This window comes from Polistes fuscatus, unplaced genomic scaffold (assembly GCF_010416935.1).
Source record: "Polistes fuscatus isolate 324 unplaced genomic scaffold, CU_Pfus_HIC Scaffold19, whole genome shotgun sequence".
NCBI lineage: Eukaryota > Metazoa > Arthropoda > Insecta > Hymenoptera > Vespidae > Polistes > Polistes fuscatus.
Window position 1 is genome coordinate 44,747 of NW_025113095.1, and position 18,757 is coordinate 63,503.

An 18,757-nucleotide genomic window follows, 5' to 3' on the forward strand; every position below is an offset into this window, starting at 1 on the left:
AAGAGTAAATATATTACGTTAAGCTGAGGAAAAACAAAATACCGAAACTACAATTATATAATACAGAAACTCCACAAGTAACAACAGTCAAGAATTTAGGACTACACCTAGATTCCAATCTAACATAGAAAAAGCATATAAATGACAAAATCGAAGAAATTTGCTTAAAAAGGAGACAAATGGATTGGCAAACTGGAAAAAATCAAAACTTAGCATATAAGACAAACTAATAATTTGGAAAAAAATAATAAAACCAATCTGGACTTATGGAATACCGCTAAGCGGTATAGCAGCGAAAAGTTCCTTTGCTAAGCTCTATGCTAAGCAATCCATAAACTCCTTACGAACAATCGTGAATGCTCCATTGTACGTCCGTATCGAAGAGATAATAAGGAAAGACTTAAATATTCCCACAATAGAAGAAGAGATAACCAAGTCAACCTGCAGATACAAAAGAAGAATTGATACGCACATAAACCCGGTAGCAAAAGATAACTAAAACCAATATATCCGTAGAAAGCTCAAAAGAATCCACCCAGAAGACCTAGTAAAAACTAAACCTAAATGAAATAAACGACAATAGCGACACTATCTCATTAGAGAAACCGTACACGTGCTACCGTTTTTCACTTATATAACAATTTACCAAATGTCAATGGACAAATTGTAAATTTGTATGAGTTAATATAAAAACAAACAAACAAATATTACAGAAAATTAACAATCTATAACATTTGAAAGAATTTAATTATCAGTTAAATTGTTTATTTAACGTTTTAATTATTATTTTTTCTAAGCATTATATGAATAATTAATCTTACGAAAAAGCAATATATAAAAAAATTCTTCCAGCTGCTAGTATTGTACGCAGAAGAAACTTAAACAGAAATTAAGTTAGATAGGAAGAACAATGACGCAGTATTAATATCCAGTACACCTATGAGATTTTCAAATAGTAAGGATAACAACCTGTTTATGGAAAAGTAAAAAGATTTATAATATAATTATATCTATGGTGCGTGTGCAAAGCGATTTGAAATTTACAGCATAAAGTTAGTTGCCCTAAAGCTATCTTGTTTTAATGTTAACTTATACCATATATAAGAAAAAATCAGTTACTTCTTTGACTTGTCACCAGAGAGCGAATACCATTTGCCGTTTCTCACAAGTAAAATGCTATATTTGATCTCTATATATGATTCGATCAGAAATAAAATTTTAGATCGTACTTCATGGGATCATCTTTGTAGTATATATTTAAAACTGCTTTTTATAAAGCTGAGTCGATGTAACTACGATGACAGCTTTAGCTCTCTTCTTTGAGTGGAGAAGGACGGATTCGGAATTTTGGTTTTAACATCAAGATTTTGGTCACTGATGATCGTTTACTCCTATTACTTAATAAAGAGAGCTAAAGGAAGTAGAGCTTTCCGAATAAATATTAAAGGAACATTTAAAATTAGCTTTATATTTAATTATATCATTTTCTTCCCAACGATTTTCAAAGCGAAAACATTTTTAGAAACGTTGTGATTGAAAACTTTACGAAACGAGAAAGCAGCACAGAAAAAAGAGCAAACATTCAAAGCTATAAAAACTATAAAAACACTATAAAATATTACAGGAAATTGGCAATATATCTTCAACTGATTACTTGTGCTGTAAATTAAAAAATATTATACTAATAAGTAATTCGAAAAATATTTTCTTTCCGATCTCAGGATTAAGTTAGCGATTTATTTAATGAAATTTTCTAATGAAGAGGATTGCCTCTTATCAAGCAATAAAGTACAGAAATACCGTTGTTACATGTTACAACGATAAAATTATTTTTGCATATTTTATGTCATTATTCTTTTCCTACTGTTATAAAAACAATAGTATTATTTAAAAATTTATCAGTATCGATATTTACTTAACTTATAATTTTTTACTACGACAGTCAATCAGTTAAAGAAAAAAGTGGCAATTTTTACCAATAATCATTAATTAAATTAGTAACCATAGCTTATATGAAAAAATCTAGTGTAATTTTGAACAGATTATATGCCTCTACTTTTCTTTTATGGAAATAATAAATTTTATTTACACATTTTTTAATTCTGAATATCAAAGTTTTTATAATCTCTAAATATGAATCGCGACATTTAAATATTATTTATTTTCGGTCGTAAAGAATAATAAATGATAGGAATGTTAGGTAGTCATCGTCTTGATATATAAACAAAACGTGAAAACGTGAAAACACTCTAAAGTTTTGCAGTTTGCTAGATACTATATCTGACTCTTTTTTTATACAAGCTCTTTTCTCCTACGCTATATATCATATATATGTTATAGGGAAAGTTTGACCTGCCAAAATTATGAGTTTTTCATTGCTGTTGTCCACAATGCCAGGCATTTTTAATCAACGTAGGAAACAAAAAAATTGTTATCATATCTGGCTAATACATAATTAATTAGACTATTACACAATTTAATTTATTTATTTATAACCTTTTTTCTGATTGTTCTTAATTTAAACTCTAATGACTGTACTTTTAATTTTATTATAATTGTGCAAAATCAATTTAAAAGAATTGAAGTTAAATGTAATAAAAATTTAGGACACTTTGTAGCTTTTGATCTTATAATACTTATGTATTTATTCTGCTGTGTGGCAGAATCGTCATAAGACCTAATGTAAAATAACAATTATTTTAAATTGGAATAACATTTAAACGACTATAGAAACAATTTTAAGTTTTTACAATAGCTTATGCAGTTAGATAGAGGTATTCTTCTCAGTTAATATTTACTTCGTAACGTTTTATTACACCTTTTTAACAACTATAAATGCTTATACGAATGCTATACATATTTAATTAAACAAATATTAAATAAAATTAAAAAGTTTAATCTTAGGTATTCTGGCCATAGTTTTTTAAGATCTTTGATCAAATGTAAAAGTTTTTAAAGACTATACATTGCACCATTAACGAAATACAGACAGCAAATCTTTTGCAAGAAAGGAGTAGTAGGATTTCTAAAAAATTTTTATATTTATTTACATTTCAGTAGCGTGATGAGTTAAAACACAGTTTCTTTAACGTATATCGTCGAAGTGAATCCTCGACATGAAAAATTTTTTCTCTTGATTTTCTTTGTTTCCGTTTTTATTTTTGGTATTTTAAGGTATGTTTAATTTACTTTATACTTTTCTAAATTTTTATTAGAGTATGTTATATTAATTTTATAGGTAATATTATAAACATAGTTGCACCTTAATTATAAATCGTGAAAAGTGCTTGAAATTATACTTCTTTTAAAGTGTTTGAGAAAAGATGATGAAAATGAATTTTTACGATGCTTGAACACCAATCACTAAATCTACATCTTGAAGTTTGTCGGAATTTACGATGCGTCTGCACATCTATTTCAAAATTACGGCATAAGGTAAATCGATAATTCTCCCTTAAATTAAGTTTGGACTGATAGGTATCTATATTCTGATATTTTAATATACACATCACATCATCATTTATTATTCATGAATATTGGTAATAAAAGTATTTTTTGAGGTTAACTAAGGTATGTATAGTAATATATTAGTTTTAATTCCTTTCATTTCTTCTCTATAGTGATCATCAATTAAAGTTGAAAATGAATAAACGATAACATGCTGTGCGTTTTTGTATACCTTAACTATAGGATGAATTTTTTTCTGATTTAAATGTAAGAATACTGATGAATTACAATCGTACTCTTTATAGTAATATTATAAAAGACAATAGTAAGTAGATTAGCAATATTATGTTCAGAAACATACTTTACTGAGTTAAATATGTTTATTATATTATTTTTTCATTCAATTTATGGTACTCTGCTTCTGTATTTATATTTGTTATATTTCATACATAAACTATTTTCTTAAATAGTTTTATCTAAGAGTATGCGGCTGTAAGAAAAAGACTTTGTTCCAGCATCGGATCTATGCATATAAATTTCATTTTCCAATGGGTTAACAATATAAAGATTTCTTTTAACTAATTTTTTATTCGTAGAGATCCCATGTGAATTATTATGCGAATAGAATTCAACCACTGTAACAAGGAATAAGCAAGGCATGGATTCGTTACAAGGTAAAAAAAATAATGTTTCTTCTGATAGAAACAAATATTGTGATTCTCTTGAAAAATATTTATTCAAAGCATTAGAGAACTTATTCTATCTCCATAGATGATCAATCATTTTACTAGTAGAGAGAGCGCATTATTTTTACCAACGATAAGAAGAAGCCGATGGTATTGAAATCATTAAAGATTTTTGAAGACACAGTCTTCTTTTTATTTATACAAGAAAGAAACCATGTGCATTAATTTTCTATCAATAGAATTAAAAAAAGAATGCATTTTTGTGTTGCTTATAAATTATTTTTAAAAAAATTTCTTTTTAAACTATAATCTCTTGCAGATTCTGTGTTAGCCCAAAAGCTGCTATTCTCAGGGAAGTAAAACAAGGTTTTATAATTCATCGAGTTAATGGGTCCCAGTCACCAGGACACAGTGTGTCCTCAGGTTGCGGATAGATGAATGGCCTATTTTTCTCGGATAGGGATAGAGGTTAGTTGCGAACAAAGTGAATAAGCAGTCGAGGACAGCTGATGGGAAAAGGCACTCCTGGTCCGGGATTGAGCGTAGGTCTGATAAGCTCAAACTATAAAACGACTTTATCTGGAAACAACCAAGCATCGCCATGATTTCTGCTAGGGTAAAATTTTCCGGAGGTAAACTAGTCCCCTGTTCAGATCTTCGGGTGGGGACTACCCTAGGAAATTCATGTCTAGTTAAGTTCAAGAACAAAAGAAATCTCAAAGTTGGTACGTAGAACGTACGAAGGATGTACAGATCCAGGGCGTTGCAATCGATGGTCGGCGAGAACAATAAGTACGGAGCAGATGTTGTCTCGCTGCAAGAAACTAGATAGTCCGGGGAAGACTTGCTAAACACTTTACCGACCGGTAGCGGTTTGGACATACTATGCCCTTTTCACCGCCCACTCAGCCGCAGATCCTCCGAGACACCGGCTCGGTTTCGGCCTAGACTGACGCGCGGGAATATATGCGCTTTTCTTAAGCTCTGGTAAAATTGTACGCTTTGTGTTATTGTAGAGTAACCAAATTTAATAAAATCTTTTAATTTAATAATATTTGTGTCAAACAATATTTATTTTATCTATACAATCGTTTTCAGTTTATTATTTACATAAAATATTCCATAATCCATATAACAATATTTGTCGAATAAAGAAGTTGTTTAATATTTTTTTAAACGTTGATATCGATCGAAACAGTCACCTTTGTATAGTGGGACGTTGCAGTATTTACAAGCGAAACCTGTTTTGCTTAGTTTTTTTTTACTTGCACAAACTCTGCATTGTCGTAGGGGTTTTTTACATCGACCGCTTATCACTATATTTACAGTTTATATCAATCTGATGTCCTGCTTCTGTTTCTATATTCCGCCATTTGTGCAGAATGTATTGTCGAGATCATGTGTACGTTCCTTTTGCCATTATTCCATACTTGTAATAAAATATGGCCATTTCTAAGAAATTGATGTTAGCCTCTTGAAAGTTTGGCAGTTTGAAGTATTTGAGGAAGACCTCTATTCTTTCGAATCGTCCCGCACACTCGCAATTTATTTTTTTTCTAAATTTTAGCCATGTTGACACTATTATAGTAATTATCTTGATATATATGGTGCCACATGTTCTTATACGGTCTAATGACCGATAATACATTCTCTTCTAATTTTTTTCCATCAGCGGCATACACACAAGAATTAGATACGTATCCTGACGAGCTTCAGACAGCACTCTGATCAGTATTCCGTATTTTGTGATTTTTGCGGGATTACATGTTTCGATTGACAGTCTATCTCTTCACGGAATTAAACATCCATCTAGAGACAATCGTTGATCTGGTTTATATACGTTGTTAAATTTTTCCTTGAAATAATCGATGACAGGCTGGACCTTCACAACCCTATGCGAATTGGGAGAAATATCATTATTGTTACAAAAATGCCAGCTTTGCATTATTTGTAAAAATCTGCTTTTTTTTGTAAATTTTTTTTTTTAAATTGTAAAAAAAAAAAAGAATTTGTAAATTTCTGCTCATAACCTTCGAGAAGAACGGCGTTTCTATAGATGGGTCTGTAGACCAATAATCGTGGAGAACATCCTTCTTTACTTGTCCCATGAGAACGATCAGGCCCAAAAATTTCTTCATTTCAGTCACCGTGACGTCTTTCCATTTTTTTCGCTTTTGATGTAATTCTATATTTTTCCACAGTTTGATAATGATACTTGTTAGATTCCCTCACGAAGTGCTCAATCAGGTAACTTCCAATGAATAAATTCAAATATCTATTACGTTTTTAGAGGAACTTTGTATAATTTTTACGCCAGAGCTGCCTTTGAAAGGTTTCAAAATTATATGTTTGTCGTCGTTGACCATGTATTATTGTCGTCTTTAACGTTATCATTTATGCCCACGTCTTCTGAATCACTGTATATTAGCGGTACAGGACGTCGCTTTCAAATCGCTATACTACTGCTATCACTTTCGTCATCAGTACTACTTGCTGAACGGCAGTCAAGACAATCTGACAGGTCGTCGAGATAAAACTCACAGACACTATCCTTTTCATTCATTTTTGAGGGCTAAAGCTTACAGAAAAGCACGAATTATCTGAATAAAGAATGCGAAATGCTTACTGCTTGCTACTTGTCAGTCTAGTCTAATCAAATCTAACAGAAAGATCAAATGTTGATTGATCGACGTCCGGTCGGTAAGCGCTGTGGAGCAAAAGTCGAATAATCGATTGCCGGTCGGTATGTGCTGAGAACAAAACGTTGATTAATCGACGGCCGGTCGGTAAAGTCTCAACACAGGGGTTTAAATGCTTCACCATGGAGGGTCGGGGACCCATAGTTTTTGCGTCAGGGTTGCGTCAGGGTTGCGTCAGGGTTGCGTCAGGGTTGCGTCAGGGTTGCGTCAGGGTCCTGAGGAGATGAATGAGCATGCTCATGCATGGGTTGTATGAACCCGACCATTGCATCATGGGATGGATGGTCGGGTTAGTGTATATAATTATACATAGTAGGTTTAGGTTGCGCCCCACCGTGGGGTGCAACAACTTAATTATAAGATGTATGTGAGTGTGTGTGAATGGAGAGAGCCTGGAAAACACCGGCCAGGCTCATCGGGGTGGGAGCGGGTGAAGTATGTGCATGTAGCACGGTTCCGCCCCTCCCACCCAACGAATGAATGTGAATTGCACCAGGTGGGTTTTTAGTCGGTAGGAATCCGACACTCCCTTGAGTACCGGGCTCAAGGGGCCTATGAAGGTTTTCCCCCTGACGAAAAAAAAAAAAAAAAAAAAAAAAAAAAAAGGGTTGCGTCAGGGTTGCGTCAGGGTTGCGTCAGGGTTGCGTCAGGGTCCCCCCCGTGGGTAGGGGGTAGTAGAATACTCCCACAGTATTCCCTGCTTGTCGTAAGAGGCGACTAAAAGGGATGGTATGAATGGTGTGCGATTGTTCTCTGCGTGGCTATTCCTACCTTTAATTCTGTCTATCCCCTCTTTTCTATTCTTTCTTTGTCTCTTGCTTCTTTCTTTTCCTTTCCTTTCCGACTGGGCTTGTGCCTAATTTGATGTATTAAAATGAAAGGTACAAGATCAGTTAATAACCCGTGTGGAAGGGACATCCACACACCGGCGGTGCTAGGTGGTGTTATGGCAGGCCACCCTCCGTCGTCATCACACGACTGCTATGAGTCTGGGGTAGGCGACCCGGCCCCGACTCTGGTAACCAATACGGGAAGCTGTTCGCAGGTAGGCGACCTGGCTTGCGGATCGACCAATGTCTCAGGAAGGGATGATATGGAGTCCGACTCTCCAACTGTCGGATCCATACGGAAGAGGGCTAGGCCGATGGCCTACTCCACGTCATCAGATGACGAAGTAATAGATTTAACAAGTATGGAGGGAGTTTTGTCAGAAAAGCCATCAGTCTCCAATCTGGAATCAGGGAGACTGATCGAGCTAATCCTAGATCATGCTGCCGAGGCCGAAATAAAAAGGAAGACCTGCGGCAATATCAAGGGGGAAATATCCGGGAAGATGAAGTCCTGTAACCTGGGTATAATAGAGGTCGCTAAGGAGCTGCAGGCTCGAAACAGGTTGAGCTGCAGCGCAGACATTCGAGAGACGTTAGAACAGCTACGCTCCGAGACTAGAGCCACGAACATCAGGCTCAAACAACTCGAGGAGGAGTGTTCGCGTCTTAGACGCGAAATCAAACGTAAAGATGTACTCCTTGAGAAGGCTACCAAGAAGAACAATGGTAACATTGGGAACCCTCCAGCAACGGAAATGGCTGCACTAAATAAGCGTACTCAGTCTTTCGCTGAGGAAAGACTGGTTGCAGCCAGAAAAGATGAGAATTTGGACGGCGGGACGACGATGAGGGTTCTTGCTGAATTGGCTAAATCCATCACAGCCATTCAGCAGGAACTGAAAACAATGAAAGGAGAACGGGGCTCTTACGCTCAGGTTGCGGCACGACCACGAGTTGCCCCCTCGACGGCGACACAGATGCCACTGACCCCCATCCCAGACGGGGATGGGTTCATGGAGGTCAGGAGAAGGGGTAGGGCTTCGATGCCTATTAGGGGGCCCTTGCCCAAACAGTCGAGTGCCGGGAGGGTTGCCCCCCCCACTATGGATAAAAAGAAGAAGAAGAAGAAGAAGAAGAAGCAAACCACGAGGACCAGGGAAACCGCCGCAGTCTCTCTGACCTGCGAGGGAGGAGCCTCCTACCTGGAAGCTTTAAGGAAATTAGAAGGAAGCATAAACCTTGACTCCATAGGGGTCAAGGGGCTTTCGTACAGAAGGGGCCTCACGGGCTCCTTCATCTGGGAAGTCCGTGGCAAGGACGCCCAGATGAAGGCGGACAGGGTCGCGGAGGCGATGAGGGGGGTCCTCCCTGAGGCCAAAATTTTAAGGCCTCAGAGGACCTCCCCCATCAGGTTGGAGGGTTTATACCCAACAACCACCCTCACCGCGATCAGGTGCGCACTGTTGGAGGGGAGGTCGGGCATTGACCCGAACCTAATCACCATGGGGGAAATCCGACCGGGCAGGGGTGGCCGCTACGAGGCCACGGTGGTGGCACCAACGGCCCTTGCCCGGGCGGCTATAGACAAAGGAAACATTTTGGTGGGGTGGGGGAGAGTGCGGGTCTTCCCCGTTCGACCCAGGCCCCTGAGATGCCACAGGTGTCTCGCAAGGGGCCACGTTGCGGCCTTTTGCCCGGCACCTTCCGCGAGAACGGACGTCTGTTTCCGGTGTGGTGAGCCGGGACACGTCGCTCGCGAGTGTGGGGCCGGCCCCAAGTGTCCGGTCTGTGCGGAGGCGGGTCGCCCCCAGACCTCGCACAGGGCGGGTTCCTGGGAATGCCCACTGGTGCCTCCCATTAGACGTAGAGAACAGATACTGGTGGTCGCGGGCAAAAACGTCGCGCCAGTGCGAGTGAGTGATGTTCCGGCCGACAATTGTGCGGGACCGAGTGCGGGACCTAGTGTGGGTCCGGTGAACGATGCTATGGAGGTTGAGCAGGCGGCTCCTGCCCCTCCATGCAGTCTAAACATTATCTTAGACTAATATGGCGGTGATCCAAGTCAACCTCAACCATGCGCGTAGGGCCCAGGATCTGCTGGGCCAGCGAATGAGGGAGGTTGAGGCGGACATCGCCATAATATCGGAACCGTGGTGGGTTCCCCCTGGGGATGAGAAATGGCTCTCATCCCTGGGAGGGTCGCCCCTCGCCGCGATTCTCGTGAGCAAAGGCGGAGGAACCTGCAGCCTAGTGCGCAGGGGTTTGTTTTTTGTGGCCGCTAAATGGGGGGACTCGCTGGTAGTCTCTGTCTACTTTCCCCCCAGCGAGGATATCAGTAAATTTTGTAGACTCCTTGATGAGCTCGAAGAGCTCTTAGGATCATTTCCCACGCTTCCAGCGTTGGTTGCCGGAGACTTTAATGCCCGGTCCCACAGTTGGGATCCGGAAGGCAGAAGTAACCTAAGGGGTGAGTTGCTCTGCATGTGGGCCAATAGGTCGAACCTAAGCCTGGGCAACCAGGTTGGCCACCCCACGTGCGTTCGGCCGCAAGGGTCGAGCGTTATAGACCTTACGTGGGGATCTCCGACAGCCATCGTCCGCTTATCGGATTGGAGGGTGGATGAGGCCGAGTCCCTTTCGGACCACCTGTATGTTATATTTAACTATAGGCGTGAGGCTGCAGGCTTCCGAAGCCTTTGCTCTAGGGAGAGAATTTTTCCTAGGTGGGATACGAGGGCTGTGGACGAGGATAGGCTCGCCGCAGCCCTCGTATCCGCCGACTGGACACGGAACAATGGTGCCAGTGGGGAAGACTTAGTGCGGTGGTTGAACTATTCCTTGACCAGGGCATGTGACTTTAGTATGCCTCGGGTCAGAACAGGAGTGAACCGGGTGAGTGTGGTGCCGTGGTGGTCTCGGGAGATTGCCGCCCTCAGGAGGGAGGCAATGCTCTCGAGAAGAAGACTTCAGAGGGCTCGACGCAGCGGCGACCTGGCCAGGATAGGGGAGTGCCTACACAGCAGGAGGGAGGCCAAGAGGGGTTTGGTCCGTGCTATCAGGAGGGCCAAGGCTTCGGCCTGGAGGGACTTCCTCACTACCATCGAGGAAGATCCCTGGGGGAGGCCATATAAGCTTGTGATGAACAAGCTTAGAGCTCGGGGTCTCCCCCCCCTTACTGAGGCACTGGACCCCTCTCTGCTGGCCACAACCATCGGAACCCTGTTTCCGAGGGACGGCCAACCAGTGTCCCCGAACGAAGACCTGCGGGACCTGGCTGGGGTGGAGGTGCTGCCGGAAGAGGTGCGCAGGGCCGCTACCAAGATCGGCCTTGGAAGGGCACCAGGCCCTGATGGTGTGCCGGGACTGGTGGTGAAGAAGGCTGCTGACATCTGCAGCGGGGGACTGGCTCGCTGCTTCTCTGACCTCTTGAGGAACGGCGTGTTCCCGGAGCGTTGGAAGAGGGCCGGGCTGGTCCTTATAAGAAAGAGGACTGGGGAGGACATCTCACCGGGTTCATTCAGGCCCATATGCCTGCTGGATGAGGTGGGGAAGTTATTTGAGAGAGTGATCGTCTCCAGGGTGAGCGAGTTTTCGGAACTTAGAAGTGTACTATCACCGAGCCAACATGGCTTCAGGGTGGGCCATTCCACCCTTGGGGCCGTTGGGGAGGTCAAACATTATATACAGGAGTGCGTGAGTGAGGGACGGGTTGGTGTCCTAGTGTTGTTGGACATTGCCAACGCGTTTAACTCGCTCCCCTGGATGACCGTTATTGACTCCATGATGAGGTGTGGCTTCCCCACCCATCTAGTGAACATTGTTAAGGACTTTTTTAGGAATAGGCTCCTGTCCTTTATAGGAGGACAGGGCACTCTATATAACGTAAGCGTGACGTGTGGGGTCCCACAGGGTTCTGTCCTGGGCCCCACACTGTGGAACATCGCCTACGACCGGGTCCTCCGTGTCCCGCTGCCGGGGGGGTCTCGTGTCGTCTGCTATGCGGATGACACGGCCCTCCTGTCAGTGGGGCGGGACCCGGCTAGTGCGATGTTAGCGTGCGAGAGGGACCTCGAAGTCCTAGTAAATGAGATAGAGAGTTTGGGCCTTAAAGTGGCGCCGCACAAAACGGAGGCGATGGCCTTCCCTGCCTCTGCCTTCCGCAGACGCAGAATTGCTCCCCCCTGTGATCAGAATCAGGGGGCTTGTATTGCAGTAAAGCCCACTGTTAAATACCTGGGCATAGTTTTAGATTCAGGATTGACTTTCAGGCCCCACTTCGAGGCCTTAATTCCGAAAGTTCAGGGGATCCTTCGGTCCATTGGGAGGATCCTTCCGAACCTCCACGGGCCGAGGGAGAAGAAGCAACGCCTCTACAGCAGCGTTATCCACTCCGTGCTCTTTTATGGTGTTTCGGTGTTGTGGCGCGCTGTTGCGGAGGACCAGAGGATCAGGCGGGCTGTCCGGGCCTTGCAGAGAAGGGTAGCAATCAGGGTGTGCTGCGCGTATAGGACAGTATCCTTCCATGCGGCAATGATGGTCGCGGGGATCATTCCCCTCGACCATCTGGCACCGCAGCTGGGGGATGCTTACGCAGCGGTCCGGGAAGCGGAGGATCCCGTTTCCCCTAACACAAGGGCCGTGCTGGGTGCCATTGCCAAGAGGAGGGCAATTGTTGCATGGAAGGAGGAAGAACTTAACCTCGTTCGTAGTGTCGGAGCAACGGGGGTGCGCGTGAGGGCAGCCATCGCTTTCAGGTTGGAGGAGTGGTTTGAAAGGCCGTTTTCCTTGGAAACGACCTTCCACACCATTCAGCTGATGACTGGCCATGGCTGCTTTTCGGCGTACCTGTACTGTATTAGAAGAGCAGATTCCCCGCAGTGTTTCCACTGCGGTGCGGAGAATGACGATTCCGAACACATTTTGATTGAGTGCCTTGCGTGGGCGGATGAAAGGGCTTCCTTGGTCAGGGAGTTGAGAGGGCTGCAGCTCACTCTCCCCTGGATAGTCGGGCGATCCCTGGATACCCCGGGGGCGTGGGCTGCATTCCAGTCCTTTTCAGGACTAGTTATGAGGGCCAAGGAAGACGCCGAGAGGATGAGAGAGAGACAATCGCGTGAAAGAAGAAGGATGATTGCTAGGCCGCATAGGAGAGTAGCTCCTAGGCAGCCCCCCTGGGCGAGGCTCCGGGCAGCTTTTGCGGCGCCTGGCTCGGCCTAGTGCGTTGATTCCCCCTGCTTAGACGAACGCGCATGCGGATGCATGGGTTGTGTGAACTCGACTATTGCATCATTGGATGGATGGCCGGGTTTGTATATATAAATAGTAGTTTTAGGTTGCGCCTCACCGTGAGGCGCAATAGTTAGATATTAGGTATGTGTGATCTTGTGTGAATGAAGAGAGCCTGGCAGAACACCGGCCAGGCTCATCGGGATGGGAGTAGGTGAGTTATGTTTACATATCACGGTTCCGCCTCTCCCATCCAACGAATGAATGAGTTTGCACCAGGGAGTTTTTTAGTCGGTAAAATCCGACACTCCCTTGGGTACCGGGCACAAGGGGCCTTTTGAAGTTTTTCTCCCTTACAGAAAAAAAAAAAAAAAAAAAAAAAAGGGTTCCCCTCGTATGTAGGGGGTTGTAGAATACTCCTACAGTATTCCCTGCTTGTCGTAAGAGGCGACTTAAAGAATGGTATGAATTGTGTGTGATTGCTCTCTGCGTGGCTATTCCTATCTTTAATTCTTTCTATACCCTCTTTTCTACTCTTTCTCTCTCTCACTTCCTTCTTTTCCTTTCTTTTCCACTGGCTTGTTCCATTTAATTTAAAATAATGATGAGTACAAGTTCAGCGAGAAAACAGTGTTGAAGGGATATCCACACAACAGCGGTGTTTGGTGGTGAGAGAGCAGGCTACCCACCGTCGACATCATGCAACTGCTATGAGTCTGGCGTAGGCGACCCGGCCCCGACTCTGGTGAAAGCTACGGGAAACTGTTCGCGGGTAGACGACCTGGCCCGCGAACTGACCAATGCGTCAGGGTTGCGTCAGGGTTGCGTCAGGGTTGCGTCAGGGTTGCGTCAGGGTTGCGTCAGGGTTGCGTCAGGGTCCCCCCCGTGGGTAGGGGGTAGTAGAATACTCCCACAGTATTCCCTGCTTGTCGTAAGAGGCGACTAAAAGGGACGGTATGAATGGTGTGTGATTGTTCTCTGCGTGGCTATTCCTACCTTTAATTCTGTCTATCCCCTCTTTTCTATTCTTTCTTTGCCTCTTACTTCTTTCTTTTCCTTTCCTTTCCGACTGGCTTGTGCCAAAAAATTTATAATGAAAAATATGAAGAGCACAAAGTCAGTTTTGTCAATGTGTGGTTCGGATGTCCACACACCGGCGGTGTTAGGTGGTGGTGTAGCAGGCCACCCTCCGTCGTCATCATGTGTCTGCTATGGATCGAGGGTAGGCGACCCGGCCCCGATCCTAGAAAATGCTTCGGGAAGCTGTTCGCGGGTAGGCGACCTGGCCTGCGAACCGACGTATGCTACAGGAAGAGAAGACGGGGAATTCGACTCTCCAGCGGTCGGTTCCATAAGGAAAAGGGCGAGGCCGATGGCCTACTCCTCGTCGTCCGAGGAGGAGGTTATCGACCTCACCAACCTGGACGGTGATCCATCCAGACCGTCCACGGTTCAGCTGGAATCAGGGAGTCTGATCCAGAAACTGTTGGATCATGCCGCAGAGGCCGAGGCCAGGCGTAAGCGATGCGGCAATATAAAGGGCGAGATCTCTGGTCAGATGAAAATCTGTCATCTGGAGATCGCAAACATCGCCAGGGAGCTACAGGCTCGAAATGCCACGAGCTGTGGCCCCGATGTTAGGGAGGCCCTGGACCAACTACGGGCGGAAACGAGGGCCACCAATGCCAGGCTGAAGCACCTGGAGGAGGAATGTTCGCGCCTAAGACGCGAACTTAAAAGAAAGGATGCGCTCCTGGAGAAGATGAAATCGGGAGGGGGAGCAAACGTCCCACCTGGACCCAACGCTGGGGGTGGGACCCATACGGCTGCTCCAAACACCAGAAACCAGGAGAGACTGACTGCGGCCAGGAACGCAGAGGGGAGTCTGGATGGCGGGGCAACGGCTAGGATCCTTACGGAACTGGCGAGGGCTGTCGTTGCCATCCAGGAGGACATCAGAGGGATGAAGCAGGGAGGTGGCACGTACGCACAGGTTGCAGCTAGGCAACGGGTTGCCCCTCCGACGGCTACTGCGACACCGCCGGTTCCTGTCCCGGACAGGGATGGGTTTACGGTCGTCAAAAGAAGGGGCAGGGCTGTGATACCTGCTGGGGGGCCCTTGCCGGCACAACCAGGCGCTGGGAAGGTTGCCCCCCCCACTGGGAATCCTCAGAAAAGAAAGAAAAAGAAGAAGAAGCAAGCCAAGAGGACCAGGGAGACCGCCGCAGTCTCCTTGACCTGCGAGGGAGGAGCCTCCTACCTGGAGGCTCTCAAAAAGTTGGAAGGAAATATAAACCTTGAAACCATAGGTGTCAAGGGACTTGCTTACAGAAGGGGCCTCACGGGCTCCTTCATTTGGGAGGTTCGCGGCAAGGACGCCCAAACAAAGGCGGACAGGGTCGCGGAGGCGATGAGGGGGGTCCTCCCTGAGGCCAAAATTTTGAGGCCTCAGAGGACCTCCCCCATCAGGTTGGAGGGTTTGTACCCAACAACCACCCTCACCGCGATTAGGTGCGCGTTGTTGGAGGGGAGGTCGGGCATTGACCCGAACCTAATTACCATGGGGGAAATCCGACCGGGCAGGGGTGGCCGCTACGAGGCCACGGTGGTGGCACCGACGGCCCTTGCCCGGGCGGCTATAGACAAAGGAAACATTCTGGTTGGGTGGGGGAGAGTGCGGGTCTTCCCTGTTCGACCCAGGCCCCTGAGATGCCACAGGTGTCTCGCAAGGGGCCACGTTGCGGCCTTTTGCCCGGCACCTTCCGCGAGAACGGACGTTTGTTTCCGGTGTGGTGAGCCGGGACACGTCGCTCGCGAGTGTGGGGCCGGCCCCAAGTGTCCGGTCTGTGCGGAGGCGGGTCGCCCCCAGACCTCGCACAGGGCGGGTTCCTGGGAGTGCCCACTGGTGCCTCCCATTAGACGCAGGGAACAGATGCTGGTGGTCGCGGACAAAAACGCCGCGCCAGTGCGAGTGAGTGATATACCGGCCGACAATAGTGCGGGACCGAGTGCGGGACCTAGTGCGGGCCCAGCGATCGATGCAATGGAGGTTGAGCAGGCGGCTCCTGCCTCTCCATGCAGACTTAATACTATTTTAGAGTAAAATGGCGGTGATCCAAGTCAACCTCAACCATGCGCGTAGGGCCCAGGATCTGCTGGGCCAGCGAATGAGGGAGGTTGAGGCGGACATCGCCATAATATCGGAACCGTGGTGGGTTCCCCCTGGGGATGAGAAATGGCTCTCATCCCTGGGGGGGTCGCCCCTCGCCGCGATTCTCGTGAGCAAAGGCGGAGGAACCTGCAGCCTAGTGCGCAGGGGTTTGTTTTTTGTGGCCGCTAAATGGGGGGACTCGCTGGTAGTCTCTGTCTACTTTCCCCCCAGCGAGGATATCAGTAAATTTTGTAGACTCCTTGATGAGCTCGAAGAGCTCTTAGGATCATTTCCCACGCTTCCAGCGTTGGTTGCCGGAGACTTTAATGCCCGGTCCCACAGTTGGGATCCGGAAGGCAGAAGTAACCTAAGGGGTGAGTTGCTCTGCATGTGGGCCAATAGGTCGAACCTAAGCCTGGGCAACCAGGTTGGCCACCCCACGTGCGTTCGGCCGCAAGGGTCGAGCGTTATAGACCTTACGTGGGGATCTCCGACAGCCATCGTCCGCTTATCGGATTGGAGGGTGGATGAGGCCGAGTCCCTTTCGGACCACCTGTATGTTATATTTAACTATAGGCGTGAGGCTGCAGGCTTCCGAAGCCTTTGCTCTAGGGAGAGAATTTTTCCTAGGTGGGATGCGAGGGCTGTGGACGAGGATAGGCTCGCCGCAGCCCTCGTATCCGCCGACTGGACACGGAACAATGGTGCCAGTGGGGAAGACTTAGTGCGGTGGTTGAACTGTTCCTTGGTCAGGGCATGTGACTTTGGTATGCCTCGGGTCAGAACAGGAGTGAACCGGGTGAGTGTGGTGCCGTGGTGGTCTCGGGAGATTGCCGCCCTTAGGAGGGAGGCAATGCTCTCGAGAAGAAGGCTTCAAAGGGCTCGACGCAGCGGCGACCTGGCTAGGATAGGGGAGTGCCTACACAGCAGGAGGGAGGCCAAGAGGGGTTTGGTCCGTGCTATCAGGAGGGCCAAGGCTTCGGCCTGGAGGGACTTCCTCACTACCATCGAGGAAGATCCCTGGGGGAGGCCATATAAGCTTGTGATGAACAAGCTTAGAGCTCGGGGTCTCCCCCCCCTTACTGAGGCACTGGACCCCTCTCTGCTGGCCACAACCATCGAAACCCTGTTTCCGAGGGACGGCCAACCAGTGTCCCCGAACGAAGACCTGCGGGACCTGGCTGGGGTGGAGGTGCTGCCGGAAGAGGTGCGCAGGGCCGCTACCAAGATTGGCCTTGGAAGGGCACCAGGCCCTGATGGTGTGCCGGGACTGGTGGTGAAAAAGGCTGCTGACATCTGCAGCGGGGGACTGGCTCGATGCTTCTCTGACCTCTTGAGGAACGGCGTGTTCCCGGAGCGCTGGAAGAGGGCCGGGCTGGTCCTCATAAGAAAAGGACTGGGGAGGACATCTCACCGGGTTCATTCAGGCCCATATGCCTGCTGGATGAGGTGGGGAAGTTATTCGAGAGAGTGATCGTCTCCAGGGTGAGCGAGTTTTCGGAACTTAGAAGTGTACTATCGCCGAGCCAACATGGCTTCAGGGTGGGCCATTCCACCCTTGGGGCTGTTGGGGAGGTCAAACGTTATATACAGGAGTGCGTGAGTGAGGGACGGGTTGGTGTCCTAGTGTTGTTGGACATTGCCAACGCGTTTAACTCGCTCCCCTGGATGACCGTTATTGACTCATGACGAGGTGTGGCTTCCCCACCCATCTAGTTAATATTACCAAGGACTTTTTTAGGAATAGGCTCCTGTCCTTTATAGGAGGACAGGGCACTCTACATAACGTAAGCGTGACGTGTGGGGTCCCACAGGGTTCTGTCCTGGGCCCCACACTGTGGAACATCGCCTACGACCGGGTCCTCCGTGTCCCGCTGCCGGGGGGTCTCGTGTCGTCTGCTATGCGGATGACACGGCCCTCCTGTCAGCGGGGCGGGACCCGGCTAGTGCGATGTTAGCGTGCGAGAGGGACCTCGAGGTCCTAGTGAATGAGATAGAGAGTTTGGGCCTTAAAGTGGCGCCGCACAAAACGGAGGCGATGGCCTTCCCTGCCTCTGCCTTCCGCAGACGCAGGATTGCTCCCCCCCCTGTGATCAGACTCAGGGGGGTTTGTATTGCGGTTAAGCCCAGCGTGAAATACCTGGGCATAGTATTAGATGCAGACTTGTCATTTAGGCCCCACTTCGAGGCCTTAATTCCTAGAGTGCAGGGGATCCTTCGGTCCATTGGGAGGATCCTTCCGAACCTTCACGGACCGAGGGAAAAGAAGCGACGCCTCTACTGCAGCGTGATCCACTCCGTGCTCCTTTATGGTGCTCCGGTGTGGTGGCGCGCTGTTGTGGAAGATCAGAGGGTCAGGCGGGCTGTTCGGGCCCTGCAAAGAAGGGTAGCAATCAGGGTGTGTTGCGCGTATAGAACGGTGTCCTTCCATGCGGCAATGATGGTCGCGGGGATTATTCCCCTCGACCATCTGGCGCCGCAGCTGGCGGACGTTTACGCAGCGGTCCGGGAAGCGGAGGATCCCGTTTCCCCTAGGACAAGGGCCGTGCTGGGCGCTATTGCCAAGAGGAGGGCAATTGCCTCATGGAAGGAAGAAGAAGTAAGTCTCGTTGGCGCAATTGGAGCAACGGGGGTGCGTGTGAGGGCAGCCATCGCTTCCAGGTTGGATGAGTGGGTTGGAAGGCCGTTTTCTTTGGAAACGACCTTCCACACCACTCA

At 47.0% G+C, this 18,757-nt stretch overlaps 1 protein-coding gene and 1 non-coding gene across 2 annotated transcripts; both read left to right on the forward strand.

The window, feature by feature from the left end:
- Positions 1–1,219: 1,219 nt before the first annotated feature.
- Positions 1,220–1,437, forward strand: LOC122515964. Its single transcript, XR_006303449.1, has one exon. It is a non-coding gene; the product is annotated as a small nucleolar RNA U3 (small nucleolar RNA).
- Positions 1,438–12,195: 10,758 nt separating this feature from the next.
- LOC122515880 lies at positions 12,196–12,879 on the forward strand. Its single transcript, XM_043633373.1, has one exon. It carries the CDS (start codon positions 12,196–12,198, stop codon positions 12,877–12,879), a length of 684 nt encoding a protein of 227 aa, XP_043489308.1.
- Positions 12,880–18,757: the final 5,878 nt, after the last annotated feature.